The sequence below is a fragment of the Pelodiscus sinensis genome, chromosome 3 (assembly GCF_052426305.1).
Source record: "Pelodiscus sinensis isolate ZL-2025 chromosome 3, ASM5242630v1, whole genome shotgun sequence".
Lineage (NCBI taxonomy): Eukaryota > Metazoa > Chordata > Testudines > Trionychidae > Pelodiscus > Pelodiscus sinensis.
Genome location: NC_143054.1, coordinates 22,714,704 through 22,735,208, shown reverse-complemented (window position 1 = coordinate 22,735,208; position 20,505 = coordinate 22,714,704). Strand labels below are relative to the sequence as shown.

General features: G+C 43.1%; 1 protein-coding gene across 2 annotated transcripts; it reads right to left on the bottom strand.

Moving 5' to 3' along the window:
• Window positions 1-2,341: 2,341 nt before the first annotated feature.
• Window positions 2,342-19,535, bottom strand: LOC102446806 (uncharacterized). Of its 2 annotated transcripts, XM_075923450.2 has the most exons (22): window positions 19,385-19,535; window positions 19,093-19,145; window positions 16,496-16,588; window positions 15,238-15,365; window positions 14,543-14,686; window positions 12,991-13,071; window positions 12,187-12,354; window positions 12,022-12,118; window positions 11,298-11,521; window positions 10,616-10,769; window positions 10,173-10,381; window positions 9,970-10,087; window positions 9,644-9,849; window positions 8,063-8,177; window positions 7,770-7,939; window positions 6,820-6,893; window positions 6,611-6,738; window positions 5,793-5,982; window positions 4,446-4,587; window positions 4,095-4,191; window positions 3,801-3,893; window positions 2,342-3,095 (listed from the first exon to the last, which is right to left on the bottom strand). In XM_075923450.2, exons 1-21 carry the CDS (start codon window positions 19,405-19,407, stop codon window positions 3,820-3,822), a joined length of 2,688 nt encoding a protein of 895 aa, XP_075779565.2. In that variant the 5' UTR covers window positions 19,408-19,535; the 3' UTR covers window positions 2,342-3,095; window positions 3,801-3,819. The 2 variants fall into 2 exon arrangements, with proteins under 2 accessions (XP_075779565.2, XP_075779564.2); XM_075923449.2 differs by lacking the exon at window positions 2,342-3,095 and having other exon boundaries at window positions 3,682-3,893.
• Window positions 19,536-20,505: the final 970 nt, after the last annotated feature.

Below are 20,505 nucleotides of genomic sequence, written 5' to 3'. Positions count from 1 at the left end.
CCCTTTTCTGAAAAGCTGCTTTAAAAAAAGGGGGTGCTGAAAAGAAGGTTCCACTTTCAAAAGTGAATTTGAAATAGTCTTTTGACACTTAGCATGCTCTAGATGAGCCCTTAGGCTAGATAAGCCACCCTTGCAGCAATTTAAGCCTATTGTTTCTTCTATCCTCAGAGGCCAAAGAGAACAATTTCCCCCCCTCGTCCTTGTAACATCCTTTCAGATACTTGAAGACTGTTATGTCTTTTCTCCAAACTAACCAAGCCCAATTCTTTCAGTCTTCCCTTATGGATCATGTTTTCTAGACCTTTAATCATTCTTGTTGCTCTTCTCTAGACTTTCTCCAACTGTGGTGCCCAGAACTGGGCACAATATGCCAATTGAGGCTTAATTAGTACAGAGTAGAACAAGAGACGGAGTTCTTCTGTCTCGCAACAGCCCTGTTAATGCATCCCAGAATCGTGTTTACTTTTGCAGCAGTGTGACACTGTTGACTAGTTAGCTTATGGCCTGTGACCCCTAAATCCCTTTCAGCAGTACTCCTTCCCAGTCTGGGGGTGTGAAACTAGTTGTTCCTTCTACATGGAGTAGTCTGCATTTGACCCTAGGATGAAGTTTTAATGTTTACCTCTGACCATTTCTCTAGTCTGGCCAGCTATTTTAAATTATGACCCTAGCCTCCAGAGCACTTACAAACTTTTCCAGCTTGGTATCATCTACAAACTTAATTGTACTATGCCATCTAAACTAGAGGTATTTAGACAAAGTTGCCCAATAGATCTGACGAACCCCATTTGTTATGGCCTTCCACCATGATTGTGAGCCATTAACAGTTATCCACCCATTTATGTATTGACCTTATAGTAGCCCCAGCTAGGTTGTATTTCTTTAGTTTACTTATAGGTCATGTGAGACTGTCACGTCTTAAAGCCTAGGTAGATCATGTTCACCACTTCTCCCTTATCTTAAAGCTATCAAGATTTGTGGATATCAGATTGGTTTGACATTTGTTCTTTAGAAATCTATGCTGACTAACGCGCCCTCCCCCCCCCCCAGACCCCCTTAATTTCCAGAACAACTGCTGTGTCCGGTAAATAATGGAGCAAGTTAAGCTGACTAGGCTGTAGTTTCCTGGATTGTTCTTATTGCCTTATAGATGGACACTATATTTACCCTTTTCCAGTCTTCTGGAATCTGACTTCCATGATTTTCCAGAAATGTTGCAGGCTCAGGTGCCTCACTTACCTGAGTATACCAAGATGCATTCCAGCCAACCCTGGTGACTTGAAGACATCTAAAGTCCAAGTCATTTTAATGTGTTTTTTAAATGTTAACTTCTAAACCCACCCCACTTCCACTAGCATTTGCTATGGTGGCTATTCCATTACCATTGAACTTGTGTTTTCATTTTCACCACTACCATTTCCATGTTTCCTGTTATTTCTCCCTCATCACTGAACAATAGAATGACTTGGTCATTTGTCTTCCTCTTACTTCTAATATACACTTGTAGAATATATTAATGCTACTCTGGTGCTAGCTCGATTTAGCTTGTTTTGTGACTTTGCCTTTCTAATCTTGCCCCTGCATACCTATGTTTGCTTTTATTCATCCTTTGTTATCTGGCCTAGCTTCCACTTGACTATGACCCCTTTTTGAATTTTAGATCATGTAAGAGCTCCTGGTTGATTTGAGGTGGGCTCCTGCTATTCTTTCCTATGCAATTAAATGTTTTCCTGTAGGCCCTTAATAGCCCTAAGACTGCCACCTGTCTTCAGTTTTTCCTCTTAGTCTTGTTCCCCCATGGGACCTTACCTACCAGCTCTTTGGCTATGTCTACATTGGCCCCTAGTCCGTAATAGGGATGCAAATGTAGCACTTTGGAATAGGCAAATCTGTGGGGGATTTAAATATCCCCTGCGGCATTTGCATTAACATGGCTGCCGCTTTTTTCCAGCTTGTAGATAAGCTGGAGAAAAGTGCCAGTGTGGATGTGATCCTCCGGAAAATATTCCTACTTGAAAGAGCTTATTTTCTGGAGGATCGTGTCCAGACTGGCGCTTTTCTCCGGCTTATCTACAAGCTGGAAAGTGGCAGCCATGTTAATGCAAATGCTGCGGGGGATATTTAAATCCCCTGCAGATTTGCCTATTCCAGAGTGCTACATTTGCATCCCTATTATGGATTAGGGGCCAATGTAGACACAGCATTTGAGTTTACTAAAATCTGTTTGCCTGAAAGCCCTTTGGCTTTAGTGTGTTGTTCTCCCTTCCACAGTTCTAAGGAACAGGTAAAGTTATATTTCACAATCATTTTCACCCAAGCTGCCTTTCACTTTCAACTAGTTCCTCCCTATTTGTTCAAGTCAAATCGAACACAGCTTGCCCCCAGCTGCTCAACCTTCTGAATATGAAAGAGAAGTTTGTCCCTAGTGCAGTTCAAAAATTTCAGATATCTGTGTCCTGCTGTGTTAGTTGAAGTCCTAACTAGACAAGTTGGGAGACTACCAAATACCGCACTCCAAATTGTTTATTTAAAAGCCTCAGGTACCTGTTTGGGCTTGTAGACCCATAGCATGACATCACCTCTTTAAATCCCTTTTAGCCTAACCTGGTTACTCAGTGTATAAATTTGCTATACAAGGCAACTCATTTTTCCCCTGCCTATCCATCTTGAGGAAGCTGTACCCTTCTATATCAGTCACGTATTATCCCATCAACTCTGTGATACCCACTTGCTCAGGACTACTTTAGTCCTACATTAGCCCCTCTATAAATTTAATGGAACTTGCTAGCTGGAGGCTAGCAGATTAATTCTAAGTGCCTAGAGAAAGCACAGCTTGTAGATCAAGTGACAGACTGTGATTGAAGTACTATAGAGATTAATAGTTTGAGACCTTGCCTTGAGTAGTGTTTACCTCAAGTAAGCTGCAGTGTTTGCCATTGCATGTCAGTACAGACCCTTGCTATTAACATATGCAGCTTCCATAATGAAAGATGGAGGCAATCAGTCCAAATGTGCTTGTCACTTTGTAGGGCTGACATCTTTTGATCCAGTTACAAGTTTGCACACATTTAATGTCAGCCCTATTGACCTGTGAGCTGTAGAAAAAAAGTTGAGAATAGAAATAGGAACAGTTGATTAGAGGCGCTCATCTATATTCTTAGCTTTGTGTGTCTAATTTTTAATTCTATCTTCAGAGCAGCATGGTTTTGAACGTGACAGGCATGAAGGAGCAGTGGCTTAATGGTACTGAATCCAGTGACAGAGCAGGTTTGACACTTAAAGTGCTCAAAACAGAATACTAAACAAGGCCTTAGTCGAGGGAAACAGCCTCTTGAGTCAACCTTCCCAGTAGCAGCATGAACATGTATTTTGGTTCAGTAATGTATGGCCCACCAGGATTCTGGTTATAGTAGCATATCCCAGTTAGTCATTTAAGCAACTTTAAACATAATGTATCCAACTGATTTGTGTTGAGACTTGCTTCCTTGCACCTCCTATAGAGTTACCAAAGAGGTGGCTAGCAGAAGCTTGTCCAGGCTCTGGTATGTGCTTACGTCTGAAACACCACTATTAAAGTGAGAGCTCAAGCAGGTAAGAGGAGAATAAAGTTGAGAACTTAACTAGTTATTTGGCATTTGTATCTAAAGTTTCCAGAAAAAGGCTAAGCCAGACAGCTTTAGCTCATTTTTTTTGTGCATTTAGATCAGCTATACAAGTATTTTGCAGATAATGAAGAAAGTGTTACACTGTAGTTGAATAGGTTGCTGTAGCACTGTAGTCTGTTAAAGTCCTTGTTTTACCTTGACTGTAGCAGCAAGTTCATTTTTTACTTTCCATAAGGACTGCTCCAGAAGACACATGCCCATGCATATGATAGGCCTCAACACTACGACCTGAACAGAGGGGGGTAGGAGGGGAGAAGAAAAAAAAAAAGTCTTGCTGTAGGCTGATCAGAAGCCTGAGACAATTAGAAAAAGCTTAATATAAGCAGGTCTGAGGGAATCTATACCTGCAGTCAATATTTTTGGCACTAGTGTGCCATCAGCTCTGCCTATATTCACATCCTGAGTACTGATTAAGTGTCATCTACTTACCAAACCTTTGTTTTCTAGGAATGCATCTCTTTGCACAGAGACCATCTGAAGCTGGTCGTCTAGCATCACATATCACCACACTGCAGTGGAAGTATATCTGCAAGATAGTTCCAAATATAAACAGGATGTTGCTATAACATGGTTACCATTTCAGTGACTTGGAAAGGAATGATCATTGTGTATAGCAGCCATTTGATTAATTTCTCATCTTGCGTTCCAATACACAGGGTCACTTGCAGCTTCCAGGAAGGCTTGTTGGGTAGGAGTCAGGTTAAGCCTTTGGTTCAGTACTTGTTTTATACAGGTATTCCAGGTTCATTAGTGCCTTCGTACTTAAAGGCAGCTACTCACCTGCTCCAGTAATGCTTTTCCATCTTGCATGAAAGTGAACATTTTCACCTCAAATCTCTTCAGATGAGTGGGAAACTTCACTCTTGAGTTACGATCTACTTTGTGGAAGGTTGTTTGATAGGCATCCTCTGCATTTTCACAGCTTGGAGAAGCAAGAGTGAAGTTAGAGGCTTTAGATTGCAAGCTAGTTAGAAAGAGTGCTACATGAGATTTACTAGTTGCCTTGCTACAGTATGAGCTAGACAAAACCACATCAACTAGTAGGCAATTTTAGTATCTGTCTATCACACTACAAAGATATATAGGTATAGATAAGCCCTTATGAAGTTTCTTCAAGGCAGGGTTTGTATTATACAATCTTTGTGCCCGTGGAATAAAGTCAGAAGGGGCAGAGTAATCAAGATTTCCCCTCTAGTTTTGGTCAATATGTCAGGGAAACAAGGAGTGTCCTTTCAGATTTAGGGGGCAATTTTAGGCACCTGAGAGTTCTCTAAGTGGCCCTGGGTATCAGTTTTCTGCGGATAACCATTACAGTACTCTTAAGTCAACCAGTTTCTAGAGAGGAAGATAATGGCTTTCAGATTTAGATGCTTAAAATTTGAGTGGAACAAAATTGCAATTTACACACTCAAACCTTGATATACAAATTTGAGCCTGACAGTCAAATACCAAGTTTGTGTTCCTGATATTTACTGCCTGTGTCTTAGATTTCACTAGGTTTTAATGTTTGCAGACCCAAAAGCACTGCTGCAGTTCTATAGCTCTAACGTTAGAATTTGAGTTTAAAGGGTTCATATACAGTGGCTGAAGTTTAGAGGAAGCCAATCCCTGCTGCATCCCCCCCCCCAAAAAAAGGATACAAGGTACAACTATTCTAGAATGTAGGATTAAGTGACCAAACCAAAAAAAACAAGTCAATACTCCAGCCAGGATAGATTAAGCATTTTGAACACCAAGAATTGTTTCATGCTTAAAGCCAACATGCAGATCAAGCAGTACTGCAATTCATGATCTCAGAAGGAAATAAGTTAGAATGTGCATTGCACATGGAGTGGGGGTGAAGAGTGTTACCACCATACTTGGAGTGGTGGTACTGTCTAAGCTGAGCCTTCAAGAGCTTGAGCACTTCAGTACAGCAGCTGCTGCCAAAGCTATCACTCCAAGTGAGAAGCTCCTGCTCCCCCTACTCAGTGAAGACTGAGCAGAAGATCAGGAGGCCTGTTACTAGGTCACAAGCAGCATAGCCTGTGGCAGCAGGAAAGACAGGAGCCATAGCAGGGCAGCATCTTCCCTTCTGTTGCAAGCTGCGAGTATGGCATGAGACTCAGGTGAGGAGGATATTGTTACCTGTTTGTAATGATAGACCACTGTGGGCTGCTGTCTCTGTCCTGGGAAGTGGTAGACCAGCAGTCTTCTAGATATAGCTCTAATTGTGGGTCTTCTGACTGGAGCAGTTCCACTTCAAAATACAGTGCCTCTTTCAAGTATTTTACCACAGGATACTCTGTTTCCATGTAGGAGTCAGAATAAGACTTATCTGGAAGAGTGAATGTAGTATTGATGCATTAAGAAATCCCTCAGCCATGGGTGTTGAGGGTTCAAGGCCTCACCAACCCAAACAAACATCACCCTTCATTTCACTACAATGGCAATTTAAGGATATATTATATGGGTACAAAGTAACAATCTTTGGAGAATGGGAATTGAGTGACTGGGGGAAGAAGGCTGTGGGATTTTTCCAGCTCAGACCCCTCATCTAGATCTAACCAAGTGGGATACTGCCTTATACTAGAGGGTTAAATGGCTCAGAGCTGAAACTCACTATTAAGTACTATAAGGACATGGGTGGCTGAGAAAGATTAGAAGAGTCCCCACCTGGGTCCCCTCAAAGGTGCGACATAGTACTTTGACTGGGGGACGGGGGGGGGGACGGGGGACAGGGAAGAACTATCCCTTATGGGATCCTAGAAGGCAAAGACACTCCTGGAAGTGGTTTATTTATCCTGCATGTAGACAGAGGGAGGGTGCCTTTTGGAACCCATGTGTGGGGAAGGTAAGAATGTTGAGTGTAGCTGTAACACAAGTCACTATCCTACCAAGTCACTTCCTGCTACTCTAATAGCCAGCCACTCCACTGGAAAGCCAGCTCAGTGTTGTCCCCTTACCTCTGTACAGCTGCAAGATCAGAGCCAGAGTGCCAAAGCCTGGATTTATACTGGGTGCTGGATTGTTTTTGGTGCCATACTGGACAAAAATGGTCTCATTTATTATATAGTGACATTCGCACTTTAATCTGTGTGGGGACAGAAAGTAAAGTTTAGACTACTTTGTTTATACAGAGAATCCACCCCCCCCCCAAGGATACACTACTTACTGGTATATTGGTGTAGTGCTGCCAGGTCTGAAGTAGGAAACATCATTTTCATAGATCATAACTGTGTTCTCAAACTGAAAGAAGCCAGGATTTAGCTTGAGACCATAAAAAAAAGTTAAGCTGCTAGGAGGTACCCAAGTGCTTCAAATGCTACTGTTGGATACCACATTGACTGCATAGCTAAAGGGGAATATCATAAGTACTCGCCAATCCTAGTGTTGAGTGGCTGTTTCTTCACCCCTCTCCTCCCCTCCCCTGATATTGCAATACAGATGTGCATTGCACAAGTCTTCAGTCAGACCAAACAGCATAAAAGCCTGCAAGTCCTGGGTATTTTAGGCTGTGTGGTGACAGGGTGGCCCACTTAGTTATCTGTTCTGGTCATTCCCTCTGGGGCACCTGGCATAAAGACTGGTTACTGGACTAGCTGGGCCTTTGACCACTTGTCACAAGTCAGTGTGATCCAGTATGGCCAGTGTCCCTAGTGACAATAGCAGCTGCACTGTGCAACCTGTCTTGCTCAGTTAACAGACACATGCTGTGCATAAGTTAGTGTAGTTTATACACAAGTTTCATTCCTGTGTAATCTATAGATAGGAGTCTTTGGTACAGGAAGCAACTTGCATTGTAGTCAATGCTCTCCTGCCAGCCATTCCTGTTTGTCATTGGGTCACCACAGTAGATTCATTACCACCAGCTTCTCAGAGGCAGGTAAAGAGAACCAGATGTTTAGCAAACTATGTAGGCAACCAAAAAAATTGCTGTCTTCTGTTTATCAGAATCCTGAGACATTTGATAAGCCAGAGAATGCAGGAATCAGAAAAGGTCAATATTGTTAGATGGAGGTGTCACTAATATCTAGAAAGCCATCTATGAATGTTTCACAGCTATGTTCTGCTGAACAGGTCCTATGGCTCCTGCCATTGGACACGTCAGTATGATTCCTTTACCTTTCTACTTGTTCCACAGGTGTTCACACTGAATATGAATGTTGCACTCTTCTCTGTCACAGTAGCAGGCCTGCATTGTCTGTCTCTCAATACAAACAAGCTTGTGTCCAGGTCTTCGATGCCTGCTAACTTCAGTGCAGTGATAGACATTGTTCCATTTGGCAGACACTCTGAAAACAAGCATGTTTCATTATACTCAAGCATTTCCTGCCCCCCTCTCCAAGCCCCAGGAGAAAGCCAGGAACAATCTAGGTCATTTTAGCTAGTTATTTCAAGCTGACAAGGATTTTTACCTATTAGTTCTTCAGGTGAAAATCTGCAAGAGATTGAGAAGTCTGTCATATCAGCAAGAGTATTATCCTTCATTGTTAAATGTAGAGAAGCTCTTATTCCAGAAGGATGAATTTCCTAAGAGAGATCACAATACATTTTAATCTATTGATTAGACTCACTTGGGAGTTGGACTTGCCATGCCAGGTCAATTAATGCTAAAGATAGTCTTGTCACCAATGTCCTCACCAGGACCAGAGTTTTGTATATGTCACTTAGGTGACAGTGCTCCAGAGGTATCATCCCTGACACTCCAATAGGAGAAGATTTTGGCTTTGCAGTGCTTGGATGCCATGGACTAACCTTGCTCACCTGGTTAAGCCTATTGCCCAGGATAGTAGAAAATGTTTGCTGGAAAGTCAGTCAGATCACAAGTCATTGAAAGGAGATGCTACTTATTTTGCAAAACTAGTTAACTAGGACACCATCCTCCTGGAGTAGTGTAGTCTATTTACTACTTCTGCAACTAAGCAGCCACATAATGGCATATTTGAGCTCTTTGTCAGTCTGTTTTACCAAGTTTAGTAGAGTACTGTTGGGATAGTCTTGTTAGACTCCAGTATCCAGAAGTAGAGAAGAGATGGCTCCATTATGAGTGTAGTGTACACTTGAGGTTGAGGCATTTAGTTCACACATGAGAACTTCAAGATTTGTTCTTATTCAGCTACCATGTCCAGTAGCCCAGCCATCTTTAGTTCTACAATGATGATTTTAAAATCCCTCTGAGAGTTTGTACTTAAGTACACCAATCCAAAATTTAGGACCTTCAAAGCTTTGTGCTCAGTTAGATGCCTATAGGATTGGCCACTAACAATTTCTAGCTAGGATTAGCACTTACTGGCAAGTAGCTTGGTGATACATGCTAGTATTGCATCATGAGGAACTGTGGTCCTGTCTGACCTTCAGGAAGCCAAACTTGTAGACCTACTTAGGAGGAGAGTAGCCAATTGTACCCTGCAGAAAGCAGCTGTAAGGAAGGTACAGTGCTGCCTTGATCTCTTAAGTGGAAGTAGTGTAGTGGGTAAAAACCAGATCCAAGATGGTTCCAGAAAGGAAACTAGAACCTCAAACTTCAGTTAACAGCCTCATACCTGGGCTCGAGGGCTATGATTTAGTAGGACAGAGGCTCAATCTTTTAGAGAAGTGGTTGAATAGGCAGGAGTCCATGCTCATGTGCTATCAAGCATCACCTCCTTAATACAACTAGAGTCTCTATACTTGACAATGAGAATCAACCTGTGTTCTATGCCAGATTTAGAATATGGCTAAGTTGTGCCTACATCTAAGGGTAGATTCTATAGGTCAGTACAAGTCCATCTTTGTGAAGTTTATATGACCTCACTAGTGAGAAGAGTCTGTAGCCTGTTGTACAGCTACACAAATGTTTCCTTATTTGTGTACCTTCAGAAGAGGCTCTCTGGTAGAGAGCCTGTAGCCCCACAGCTGAGCTTAAGCCCTCTGAAGATGCCAAGACCAGGCTGCTTGGTGGGAGGGTTTCCCCCTCTTTTAGGGGCTAGACACCATGCTCATTTTGTCTTCCTTACCTCATATAGGATGTGAGGTGCATAGAGGGGAACACGAATGGTGAAGTGTGTGCCATTGTCATCTAGTCTGTAGTTGTGCTTCTGAGCAGCCTCTGGTGACAGGCTCAAGTTTGAAATGAAGGGCAGCCAGTTTTGATCCACGTTGCCACGAATAACTGTTAGATACAGGTTCTCTTTGTCACAGAATCCCCTTGCACTAGGCAACACTGTAATGAAGGAATGTTTGATGAAAGTCATATTAGCAGTTCTGACAGTTTAGCTCTGCTGGAGTTGCATTAGCCCCGAGTCTCACTGGAGTGGTTTGAACATTATCTTGGTCTTATTACCTGCATCCTGTACAGGAGAGATGATTATGACTGGGACACTGAAGGTCTCATGTGTTGGCTGTACATCAAAGCCAAGTGTGACATTCAGCGTATATAGTCTAGTGTCTTCTGTTAAGTACTGAAAGAGACAGCAGTCACATTTAAAATCCTCCAGTCAGCACACAGTGTTTCAACATGTGTTTTAGGTACAGATACAGACCCACCTCTTTTTTAATGAGGGGCACATCAAATGGTGTTTCTATTACATAGCCTTTGCTTCCATTAGGGTATCTTGTTTCATAAACTTTGTATCCATATTGAAGTGCTTCAGGGACAGTTACAGTTGTAGCATCTATGGTCAAGTTGACCAGTTCCACATCTGGCAGGAATATTCCTACAGTCACATTGACCAGCCTAATGCTGGAGTTGGTATCTAGGAAGGAGAGGCAAAAGGTTAGTCTTTATTCTTGAGGGAAGATGGAGATACCTCTCAGAAGTGGAAGGGACTTTGAGAGATTGAGTCCAGTCCCTGCCCTCATGGCAGGACCAAGTACCATCCCTGACAGATTTTGCCCCAGATCCCTAAATGGCCCCTCTCAGATTGAACTAACAGTCCTGGGTTGAACTAGGCCCATGCTCAAACCACTGAGCTATCCCAGCTACTTACAGTTTGTAATTGTGGGTGGTACAAGTTTAAATGGAGTTTCTATTTTCTTGATGATGGTATGCTTGGTCACTCCCCACCTGTTGTCTTCCCACTGATGTTCCAAAAACAAGTTAATGTTGTATTTTGTCCCATGTTGTCCCTCACTCACGTGGGTCTGAAAGGTCAAGAGAAATTTTAGCCCACTGCATTAGTCACCAGGACAGGGGAGATGCAGCTTAAGCTACATTAAGTGACCTAATAACTAGTTGGCACAACTGTGGCTTTTGTTGCAGTTCTGGAAAGCTTTCCCAGGAGCAGAAATTCAAGGGGCAGGTAGCTCTCAACTCGAGACTGCTCACTCCCTGTACTTCTAGGACTGTTCTTCCAAATGAAAGCCCCTCCCAAGTCAGGCTTTGTATAAAAGGGGAGTGTCAGTCATTAAGTAGCAAGTGGGGAACCTCATTGGTTCAGAGAGGTACAGTAGTTCCAGTGCCTGATATTAAGCTAGACAGCCATCAGCCAATTGGAAGATCCAATCTCTGACTAGGTGCAGTATTAGGAGCACTGACTTGGGAAACTCAGTCGTGCCTCCTATTTCAATGTTCAGTAGGACCCCTCATCTGCTAAAGTCCCTTTTCATTTATGGGGGAAAGGGGAAATTTCCCCCTTCGCTTATAGCTCAGGCCAAAAGGCATCCACTAACCTTGTAATAGCCACCTTCTGCACCTATGGGTATCTGAATGGTAATGGCGTCTGTACTGTTCAGTAGCACATATTTCCTGGAAGCAGTTTCTCTGGCAGCAAGCTTGTGAAGATCCACACCCATTTCAACAAGCAAGTCACTGAAGATAGTTGCCCCAGCAGAGAGGGGTTGGAGGTTTTTTGGAATGGTCCATGTAATGGTCTCATTGGTATAATCCACCCCATCTTAAGAAGAATAGCATTAGTCAGGCATTTCCATCAATATCCGCTAATTCTCAAAGCTGAAGGGTGTGTCTAGACTGGCAAGAGTGTGCAAAAAAAGCCACTTTTGCACAAAAACTTGCCAGCTGTCCACACTGGCCGCTTGAATCTGCGCGAGAGCACCGATGTTCTAATTTAAGAACTCAGTGCTTCTTGTGCAAATACTTTGATGCTCCTGCTCAGGGATAAGCCCTCTTGCGCAAGAGGGCCAGTGTACACAAGCCCCTTATTTTTTTGCTCAAGAAAGCCCGATGGCTAAAATGGCCATAGGAGCTTTCTTGCACAAAAGCGCATCTATACTGGGCATGGATGCTTCTGTACAAAAGCATTCATACCAGTCTAGACGCTCTTTTGCGGAAATATTTAATGGAAATTTTTCTGTTAAAAGTATTTCTGCAAAATCATGCCAGTCTAGATGCAGCTGAAGAGTGTTAAGTATCAGATCGGTATCAGGAGAGTCTCACCTACGGGACAGGCCACAGCAGTATCTACCATCAAGATCATCCATCGCTGCTTGTAGAATGTACTTGCTCTCACTGCAGAGAATGTCACTCCTTGAACCTGCAAGAGTAGATGTTCAAGCTGTGCAATGCAACAGGACACCACAGGTAACAAGCAAGTGCACCAACCTTGACTAGCTGAGCTTCTGCAGCATTGAATGGAGCTCTCAGCAAAATCCTAGTGTCTGTGGTGTTGAGTCCATAGCCAGCATGCAGAGCATCACTTGCTAACAGAGCCTTCCTTCCAGTGGGCAGATGAAATACTACTTGCCAAATGGACACTACCCCAGCTGTTGCCTAAGGGAGACAGAGCAATGCTCAAGCCATAGGTCTTTACCAGTCACAGGAGTATATCAGGCTGTACCACATTCCTTGCCACAACTGGACTTGTAAACAAGTCAGGCTTCAAGAGTCTCTATCCTCCCTACCCAGCCTGGAACAAAGCTACCCTTAAGCAGCTTTCAAGGAGCTCATCTTGCAGTCCTGGAAAGCAAGTGCTCTTTAGTAGATGCTTATGTAGCACTAGTGTTGTAGTGGTTTGTCCCAGGACATTAGGTGAGACAGATGTATGGGGTAGTGTCTTGCATTGTATCACCTTCAGAAAGGGATCCAGCCCCCCCCCCCCCCCCACCTTATCTTAGAAAGGAAGAGTTAAGTAGCTGATTACTCACTATCCCTCCCCATATTGGCTAGCATCAGCTTGTTTCCTTGTGATATCTAATAGGACTATACATGTCTACACCTGCCTCAAAAGTGCCATTGTCAAGGAGAGAAGGGGTCTGGTATACTTTGTCTGATGTAAAATAGATTTTGACATCAGGTTTAGACCAGGAATTCTGTTTACTTCTTGCATGTTGGAGGCTTACTTCAGGGTAATACATTGTTGGAATAATTGTACATCATTACTTTAATGCCATGTCTAGTTAGTCTTACCTCTGGAAAGGCTAGTGCCCAGTCCTCAGGTTCATCTTGGAGCAAGTCTGTTATCTGTGGAACATTCCTCTTGACAGACACCTTCCAAGAGAACAGCTGCCATTAGTGACACTGATGTCTTGTTTAATCCCCACAAGTAGTCACATTCCCCTGGTGAAAATAGCTTCCCTTGAGTCTGATCTTTGGTCCTTCATTTGCCAGTCTTTTAGGTGACTGGTGTAGAGAAGCCAGATACCCTCTTTCCATTTTAGTCTAGTGACAGAAGTGCCACCTCTAATTTTTCCATCTATTTATGAAATTTAGGGATCTGACTAGCCAGGAAAGGGTAGGCATTTAAAATACACTATTCAAAGTTTTAGAAATAAGTCAATGCATTGTTGAAACACTTTGCAAGAACAAGATCACAGCAACCATGCATAGTATTATTTCTTGGTACTTCCTGCAAGTATGAGCTGGGGAAGTTGAGATACTATATGTATAGCCTCTTCAAAGAGAGTCATTTAAATTTCCTGCTCTAAGCCTAGTCCCACTCTGGAGATTCAGCACATTCAGTTTCTCTCCTGCCACTTGCCCTAGACCATGTACTATCTTTCAGAAAATTTCCACCCTGACACTGCAGTCCTCAGATGCAGCATCTGAAACAAGTAGTCCCTCTCCCCTCCTCTGCAGAAAGGTGTACAGGCATAGCCTTTCCATCTGTGGGCCTGTTTGGGGGAACATATTCCCTGGACCCACCTCTGCCCTCAGTGGCAGTGGGATCTGCAGGAAGCCAAGTGAGCCAGTCCTGGTCTGCTATGCCCCGTCCCTCCAGGGAGGCAGCGGCACTTTGCTTCCTACTGTGAGAAGGCGTGCCCATACCCCAACCTATTCTTCTACAATCCTCAGGTTATGTAGCTTGGGGAGAGGTTAGAAAGGGGCAGGCCTTTGGCAGAGGATGAGGATTGTTTCAGGTCCTGCATCCACCTTAGGTGGACAGAGGTGGAAAGAGGAGGAACACCTGGGTGTCAGCACCTTGCTCTGTAGCACCAGCAAATGGAAGCCTTGTAGCTACAAGGCAGCAGGGGGCACCTGGACACATGTTAGTTGATCTTTGCTAGATCATCTATGTGGCATCTCTTCCCCTGGGCAGCTGTACAACTCAGGGACCACAAGTGCGGTGTGCCTCTACTTCACATTTCTTGTTAGGAAGCCAAAGACTGGTGTTAATTCCCCTCTCCCTGTCCTTATGGTGGACTCCCATATTTGAGGATTCAAAACAGTATCCAGGAGAAAGGAGCTCATTTAGAGCCAAATTGATGAGCACAACAACATTTGGCCACCCAACTTCACAGGTGGAGTGATTCTTCAGGCCATACTCATGAATCAGATGGTCTTCAGGGGGGCCATGGACTATTGGACTTCTGTTACAGGCAGAATGCACTGCGTGTGGTAAGTGCTTTACCAGCCAGATGGTTCAGGTTCCCATCCCAGGGGACATCCAGATCACACTTTTAGAAGTGCCTTCTTCCCCTTCCCCCCCCCCCCCCCATGGAAGACCAGTGGGTGAGCTTACCTCCATGTAGTTGGTTTCACATACTAGCTCTCTTGAATGCCATGGACCGTAAGGGCAATGCACAGTCTTCAAGTGAGTTGCAGCATTTTTCATGTCAGGATCAGTGGCTGCTTGGATTTGTATAGCTACTGTGTATACATCACTCTGAAGAGACAGTGACAGCTTTGACTCAAGTATCTTGAGTCTTGATGAGTTCCTTCCCACCCACCCCCATGGGGATACAGAGGCTGTTCCATAATGAAGTGGTTAGGCATTACAGCTATGTCCTCGGTGTTCAGACAGAGGAACTAGGTATGAACCCACATTAAGGATGTTTAAAATAGATGGAAAGGGGTCAGGGTACCAAACTAACAGTTATCACATTAAAACAGGTACTTAAGGATAAGGGAAGTCTAGATTAGGTTGAGTAATATAGCTACTCAGATACCAAGTTGCAGAGCAAGATTACTTGCTGCAAGTGGGGCAGGTAGAGTTGCCTGTTCATCTATTGGTGGGGTACTATTTCTTCTATAGAAAAAGTATCTTCATGCTTGCATATTAGCTTGCATACTGTGGTAGAAAGACCACTGCTGTGCCCTTCTCCCCACAGCTCTAATCGGCACCAATAAATAGTTATGTAGCAATATACTGCTTTACTCTGTAAAACTTGGACTTTAACATGCTTTACTTTTAGATTTTAATTCCAGGAGACTTACCTCAATATGAGTGTGGCAGCTTAGAATAGAAGCACGGAATTCAATGTTACCCCAATAGTTATACTCTATGGTGTAGCCACACTGTGCTGCTAGAGTTTCATCAATCTCCTGGGCTATGCCAAACTGATCTGAAAGTTTTAGATTATAGCTGTCAGAACAACTCTGGGTCCTCAACATTGCCATGCAGTTACCCAGGTCATCCAGAGCCATTCCAAGGTTACCTTACTGTGAGCATTACTTTGGTGTCCATCTTGATTGCTGATGACCAACATCAGACTTCTGATTGCATTGGCACTCAAGGCCCTGAATCACAGCTGTAAGACTAGTGCTATAGAGTCTAAATTTCTCCTGACCCTTTCATTTCCTACTCAGGAACTATACTGAGCATGAAGCCCACAAGTCAGCAGTCTAGCAGATTGGTGGCAATCAAGGGTGAGTTACATATACTCATGGCTTCCATCTTGCTGTGGTCCTCTGCATGTTGTCAGAAGTGTAAAGGGCCTACTTGCACATTTTGCCACCAGGCTATCCATAGGAAGTACAGTGCTAGGAGTGTTATTCACTTTGATGTGAAAAAGTGAATTCAGTTATACTTCTGCAGTCTTGAAGGCAGTCAAGTGGCAACAACTGAGTTGTAAGGTTAAAGACACATTAGTCCTGACATTTACCTAGGATCTCACCTATGAAGTATAGCATGACCTATCTTAATAAACCCAGATTTGGAGACTTACCATATCCACAGATGTCATGGTAACTGTACCTATTCTTCCTACTACAAGTGAGGATTTTCCACAGAAGTCAGTCCAGCTAGTCTGACCAATTCAGAGGAGCTCCCCTATCAACAAGTCTTTGTTTTTTCCTTTTTAAATTAATGGAGATTGCCTATCTCCTAGAACTGGAAGGGACCTTGAAAGGTCCTAGAGTCCAGTCCCCTGCCTTCTCAGCAGGACCAAGTACCATCCCTGATGAATTTGCCCCAAATCCCTAAGTGGCCTCATTAGAAATTACTGAATACAGTCTTACAGAGAGACACCAAGTGCAAATGCTCTTTTTATATATATATATATATATATATATATATATATATATATATATATATATATAAAAAAAAGAGATTGACAGACTTCAAGCCACAATGCATGTTATTGTTAGGTAGACTAGAGTTTGGTGTTGATAAGTGGGGTATGCTATTAAAAGCTAGTAAGTATGCCTCCTCCCTCCCTGCCCAGCCTTTCCTTAAGCCACTGGGTCATCTTACCAACAGCAGCAAAGGTCAGATACTTGTCCTCAAAGTACTCTGAATGCAGTATGACCCGCAGGAGGTTCCCCAGGCACTCTGAACTCAGGGAGCCTAGAGAGATGTTAAGACATCTTAGTTACAATGAGTCACTTGGAAGCAAGATACAAAGTGCTTTAAGTCACCCTCCTCACTACTGAAAAGCTTCCCCTTCTGGGGCTAAACAGGAGCTCATATTAGTATGTTAAGACCATGCCACCTGTAATTTCACCAAGTTAGAGAAAGCAAAAGTCCATATAAGTCGTAAGGACCCCTGAGACTAACTGGTAGATGGCACAGGGATTCATGAGTTTACTAGAAAGGGACATGCAACATGTTACAATCCCTGTATATAATCTATATGCATTTTAGTGTATGTTCTGCAAGTCTGTAGTTAGAAGCCAATCACTTGTCTGAGTGTTGGTAGACCCTTCAGAAGGAAACTTACTCCTATTTATGCCACAGCTGTTTTATAGTCTAGATCTCTCCTTACTGAAGCATTGTTTTATCTGCCATAACTACCTAAATAAATTAAACAGGAACCAGTGACTAACAGGGGAAGGGAACCCTGTTTTGAAGAGCTAAGGTCTGTTCAGTGTATTTCAAGTTGCAGAGAAGGTGAAGGATTCCAGGGCTCTAAGTTTCTCCTAGCAGTGGATTTGCTTCATGAAAAGGAAAGTCAACCAGGCTTAATGGACAAGCTGAAAACTTTGGGTGAAAGTTTAGTTTTGAGTCAGGAGTACATTGTTAAAGTCAAGAGGAGGCCATATCATTCAGAGCTGGTGACAGACTTCATTGGACAGGGCATGTGGCTACCCTTTACTCCCACAACTCTCACCACCACCCAGGGCTCCAGCCCCTGCTACCGTAGTAGTGGCAACCCTGGTCCTTTAAATTGCCACAACCCAGGGCAATTGCTCCCCTGCATCGCATTGGCACTCCTGATAGATTCTAATGCTATTTTCACAGGTTCCTTTGTTTTATAAGGGCACTGAAGTGCTGTGTGTTACAGGAGCATTTGGTGAGACTGGTGACTAGTTCTTGTGAGCAAAGGATCAGTTATTGGGGGGAGGGGGGACCGCTATGAGTGATAAGGCCCTGGATATCACAGATAACACTTTACAGTTAGAGGGCTAGGGTGCCTCTATTTTCAGCCTGCAAGGCCATTGTGTTCTCTCAACCTGTGATTGTTACTAAGCTTGTGGCCTTGATGTGAATACAGGGTCACTGCTTGTCAGGAGGCCTATTAGGAGCAAAACCAATTGTAAGTTAGGGACTCAGTCCCACAGACTCTGCTCTGTGAGACTCACTTTTACATAGGATTAAGTGTATAGCCACAAACTACTCACATGCAGTTACAAAAATAGCTGTTTGCAAGGCTGAGGCATTAGTCTTCTGCAAGTTGTAAGCGCACTCAGACAAATAAGATGCAGGGGATTGTGATGCTAGATAGAATCACTATAGCTTGCTAATCAGGGCACTCTGCATTCCATTTCCTATAGGATTAGTTGGAAGCAGTGTCACTTTGGTTAGTATTTCACTAGGAAACACCTAAAGTAACCCCACATAAGATTCTTAAAGCTACTCTTGGGCTGTCTACACACTGGCACGATCTTGTGCAAGAGTGGCCGCTCTTGCACAAAAGCTTGCTGCCTGTCTACACTGGCCATGTGTTCTTGAACAAGTAAGCTGACATTCTAGTGTATAAAATCAGGGCTTCTTGCACCAGAACTCTGATGCTCCACTCAGGAATAAGCCCTCTTCTGGAAGAGCTCTTCCAGAAAAGGCTAGTGTAGACAGGCAACATTAATTTCTTGCACAAGAAAGCCCCATGGTTAAAATGGCCATCAGAGCTTTCTTGCACTAGAGAGCATCTACATTGGCATGGATGCTCTTGCACATAAGCACATGCCACTGTAGAGGCTCTCTTCTGGAAGAGTTTCTGAAGAGCTCTTCTGCAAGAGAGTTTTTGCGTGAGAATGTGCCAGTGTAGACTGAGACAAGTAGAGACCCCATTAGAGTCTATCCTTGCATTGGGAGTAGAACCAACCTTGCTTTTCCTCATATTAGAGGGTGGGATGAAATAACTACCTCCTCCAGAAAGAGGATCTGATCCAATAGGAAGTCTCAGAGCATACTACTGCTTTGACCCCAGTGAGGAAATAGGCATATGTGGGGGGCTATTTTGGTAGTCATGCTAGGGGTGTAATCCCCAGCTTGATGAGATATATGGAGAGGGGGTAAAGAGTTAGGGTACATATTCTGAATTAATGCAGGGATGTCTCCTTAAGCTGATGCACAAGTCTAGGCATAGCCATATTTTTACAGGAGTTTTGAGTATATACATTTATCTAGAGATAAGTTTGTGCCTTGAGACATGCTTTTCTATGTTAGAGCAGGCTGACAGACAAGAGTCAGAAGCACGACTGCCGTACACCTGGCTAGTACTTATAGCAGCCAGATGCCTTCTCTTAGCACGACCATGGTGCTAGGAAGCAGACCACCATTATTTACTGAAAAGCTACAGAGGGGGCTGAAACCCATTTACCCCCCTTTCAATGCAAGTCAAATCTAGTTACCTGGCCTGTCTTGAGTCCATATTTCAGAGATTAACACCCCTATTAGGAATAACCTGCAAGAGAAAGTATAGGCAGATGTTTCAGTTCAAGTATTGCTTCACTTGAAGTTAGAGAATTTATAAATATGAGTGCGTGCTTGAAGTTCTACTTTTGGGGCATATACTTAAGAATTTAAGAGAAAATTCAGGACACTAACACAGTTTATACTCTCTTGCTCCATATATATAGATTATATATATATGAGAGAGAGAGAGAGAGAGTCATAATCAATAGCAACCTCACAAACACTCACCTCAGTACAAGGTTGGGCACCATTGCTCTTGGGAACAGCTCCCAGCTGTAGCTGCTTCTGTGACAAACCAACCAAAAGTTTGAGAATCCTAAGCCAGCTTGCAGTGCTAAACACTCCCACTATGTTCTTCAAGGTTATTGGATTCACAATATGTAGAAAAGCAAGGGGTCCATTTTTATACTCATGCAAATCATTTGCAGGTGCTTTCCCAACCTTGCTCCTATAATACAATTCACTTTACTTTAATTGTTAATTATTTTATCTGCGTTCCTTCAGAGGAGATTTTTGTCAGTTTTTGAGTGATACTGATGAGGCTGTTAGAGACATTGAGATAATTAGTAAGCTCCAAATGGAGGTGCTTTGAAGATCCCCTATTCTGGAGTTAATTTTCCTCCAAGTAAATTTCCTAGGTAGAGCTGGCAATTCCAAAACATCAGGAAGAAAAATGGTTTGAGTCAAACTGATGCAGAAAATTTTGAAGAATTTTCAGTGAATCAAAAAAGGATGTTTTGGGGTTAGATGAACCCAGAGTCTTGTATCACAGGTGTGTGCCTTAACTACTCATCTGTAACATTCTGGAGTGCAGGTGTATGTGGGGTCCCTGAATCTCTCCTGCTGAAGCGATTTCACTTTGTTTAAACACTTGACTCATCTGTGACCAAGCAAGTGAAATTATTGTATAAGGTAGTGGTTAGACCACTTACTTAGCAGATGGGCAGGTGAGTTCCTGTGCCAATGAGCATTTAATTAATTATACAAAGTGAAATAACTTCAACAGGAGAGAATGAAAAAGTCCTGTTGTAGAAGAGCTCAGTGGTTGGGGGAATTGTTTTATGAAGTAGGAAATCTACATTCAAATCCATCTCTCCCTGAGGAGTGCCCTGGCTAAAAATTATCAAGAGGGTACTATCACTTCCTTCTGCTTTGTGAATGGCATCTAGATCAAATTCACAAATAGTTCCAGTTTGATTGAAATTGCATTTTTTTGGTAAATAAACTATTAATGCAAAAATATATATTCACCGAGCTATGCTCTTAGTATTTGCAATGTCTGCAGTTCCATTAATACTGCTCTTACTCTATTTGCTTTCCATTTTGTGAGTTAAGACTCTCTTACCTTT

What these genes read in the sequence shown, in the direction of transcription:
- LOC102446806 (XM_075923450.2), bottom strand. Translation starts at nt 19,407, where the DNA reads ATGGTGCCCAACCTTGTACTGAG. An exon ending in TCTGACCTTTGCTGCTGTTG is followed by an intron (nt 15,366 to 16,495) that starts GTAAGATGACCC and finishes TAAAACTTTCAG; the next exon opens with ATCAGTTTGGCATAGCCCAG. An exon ending in CCTGTGGAACAAGTAGAAAG is followed by an intron (nt 6,894 to 7,769) that starts GTAAAGGAATCA and finishes GGCTTCTTTCAG; the next exon opens with TTTGAGAACACAGTTATGAT.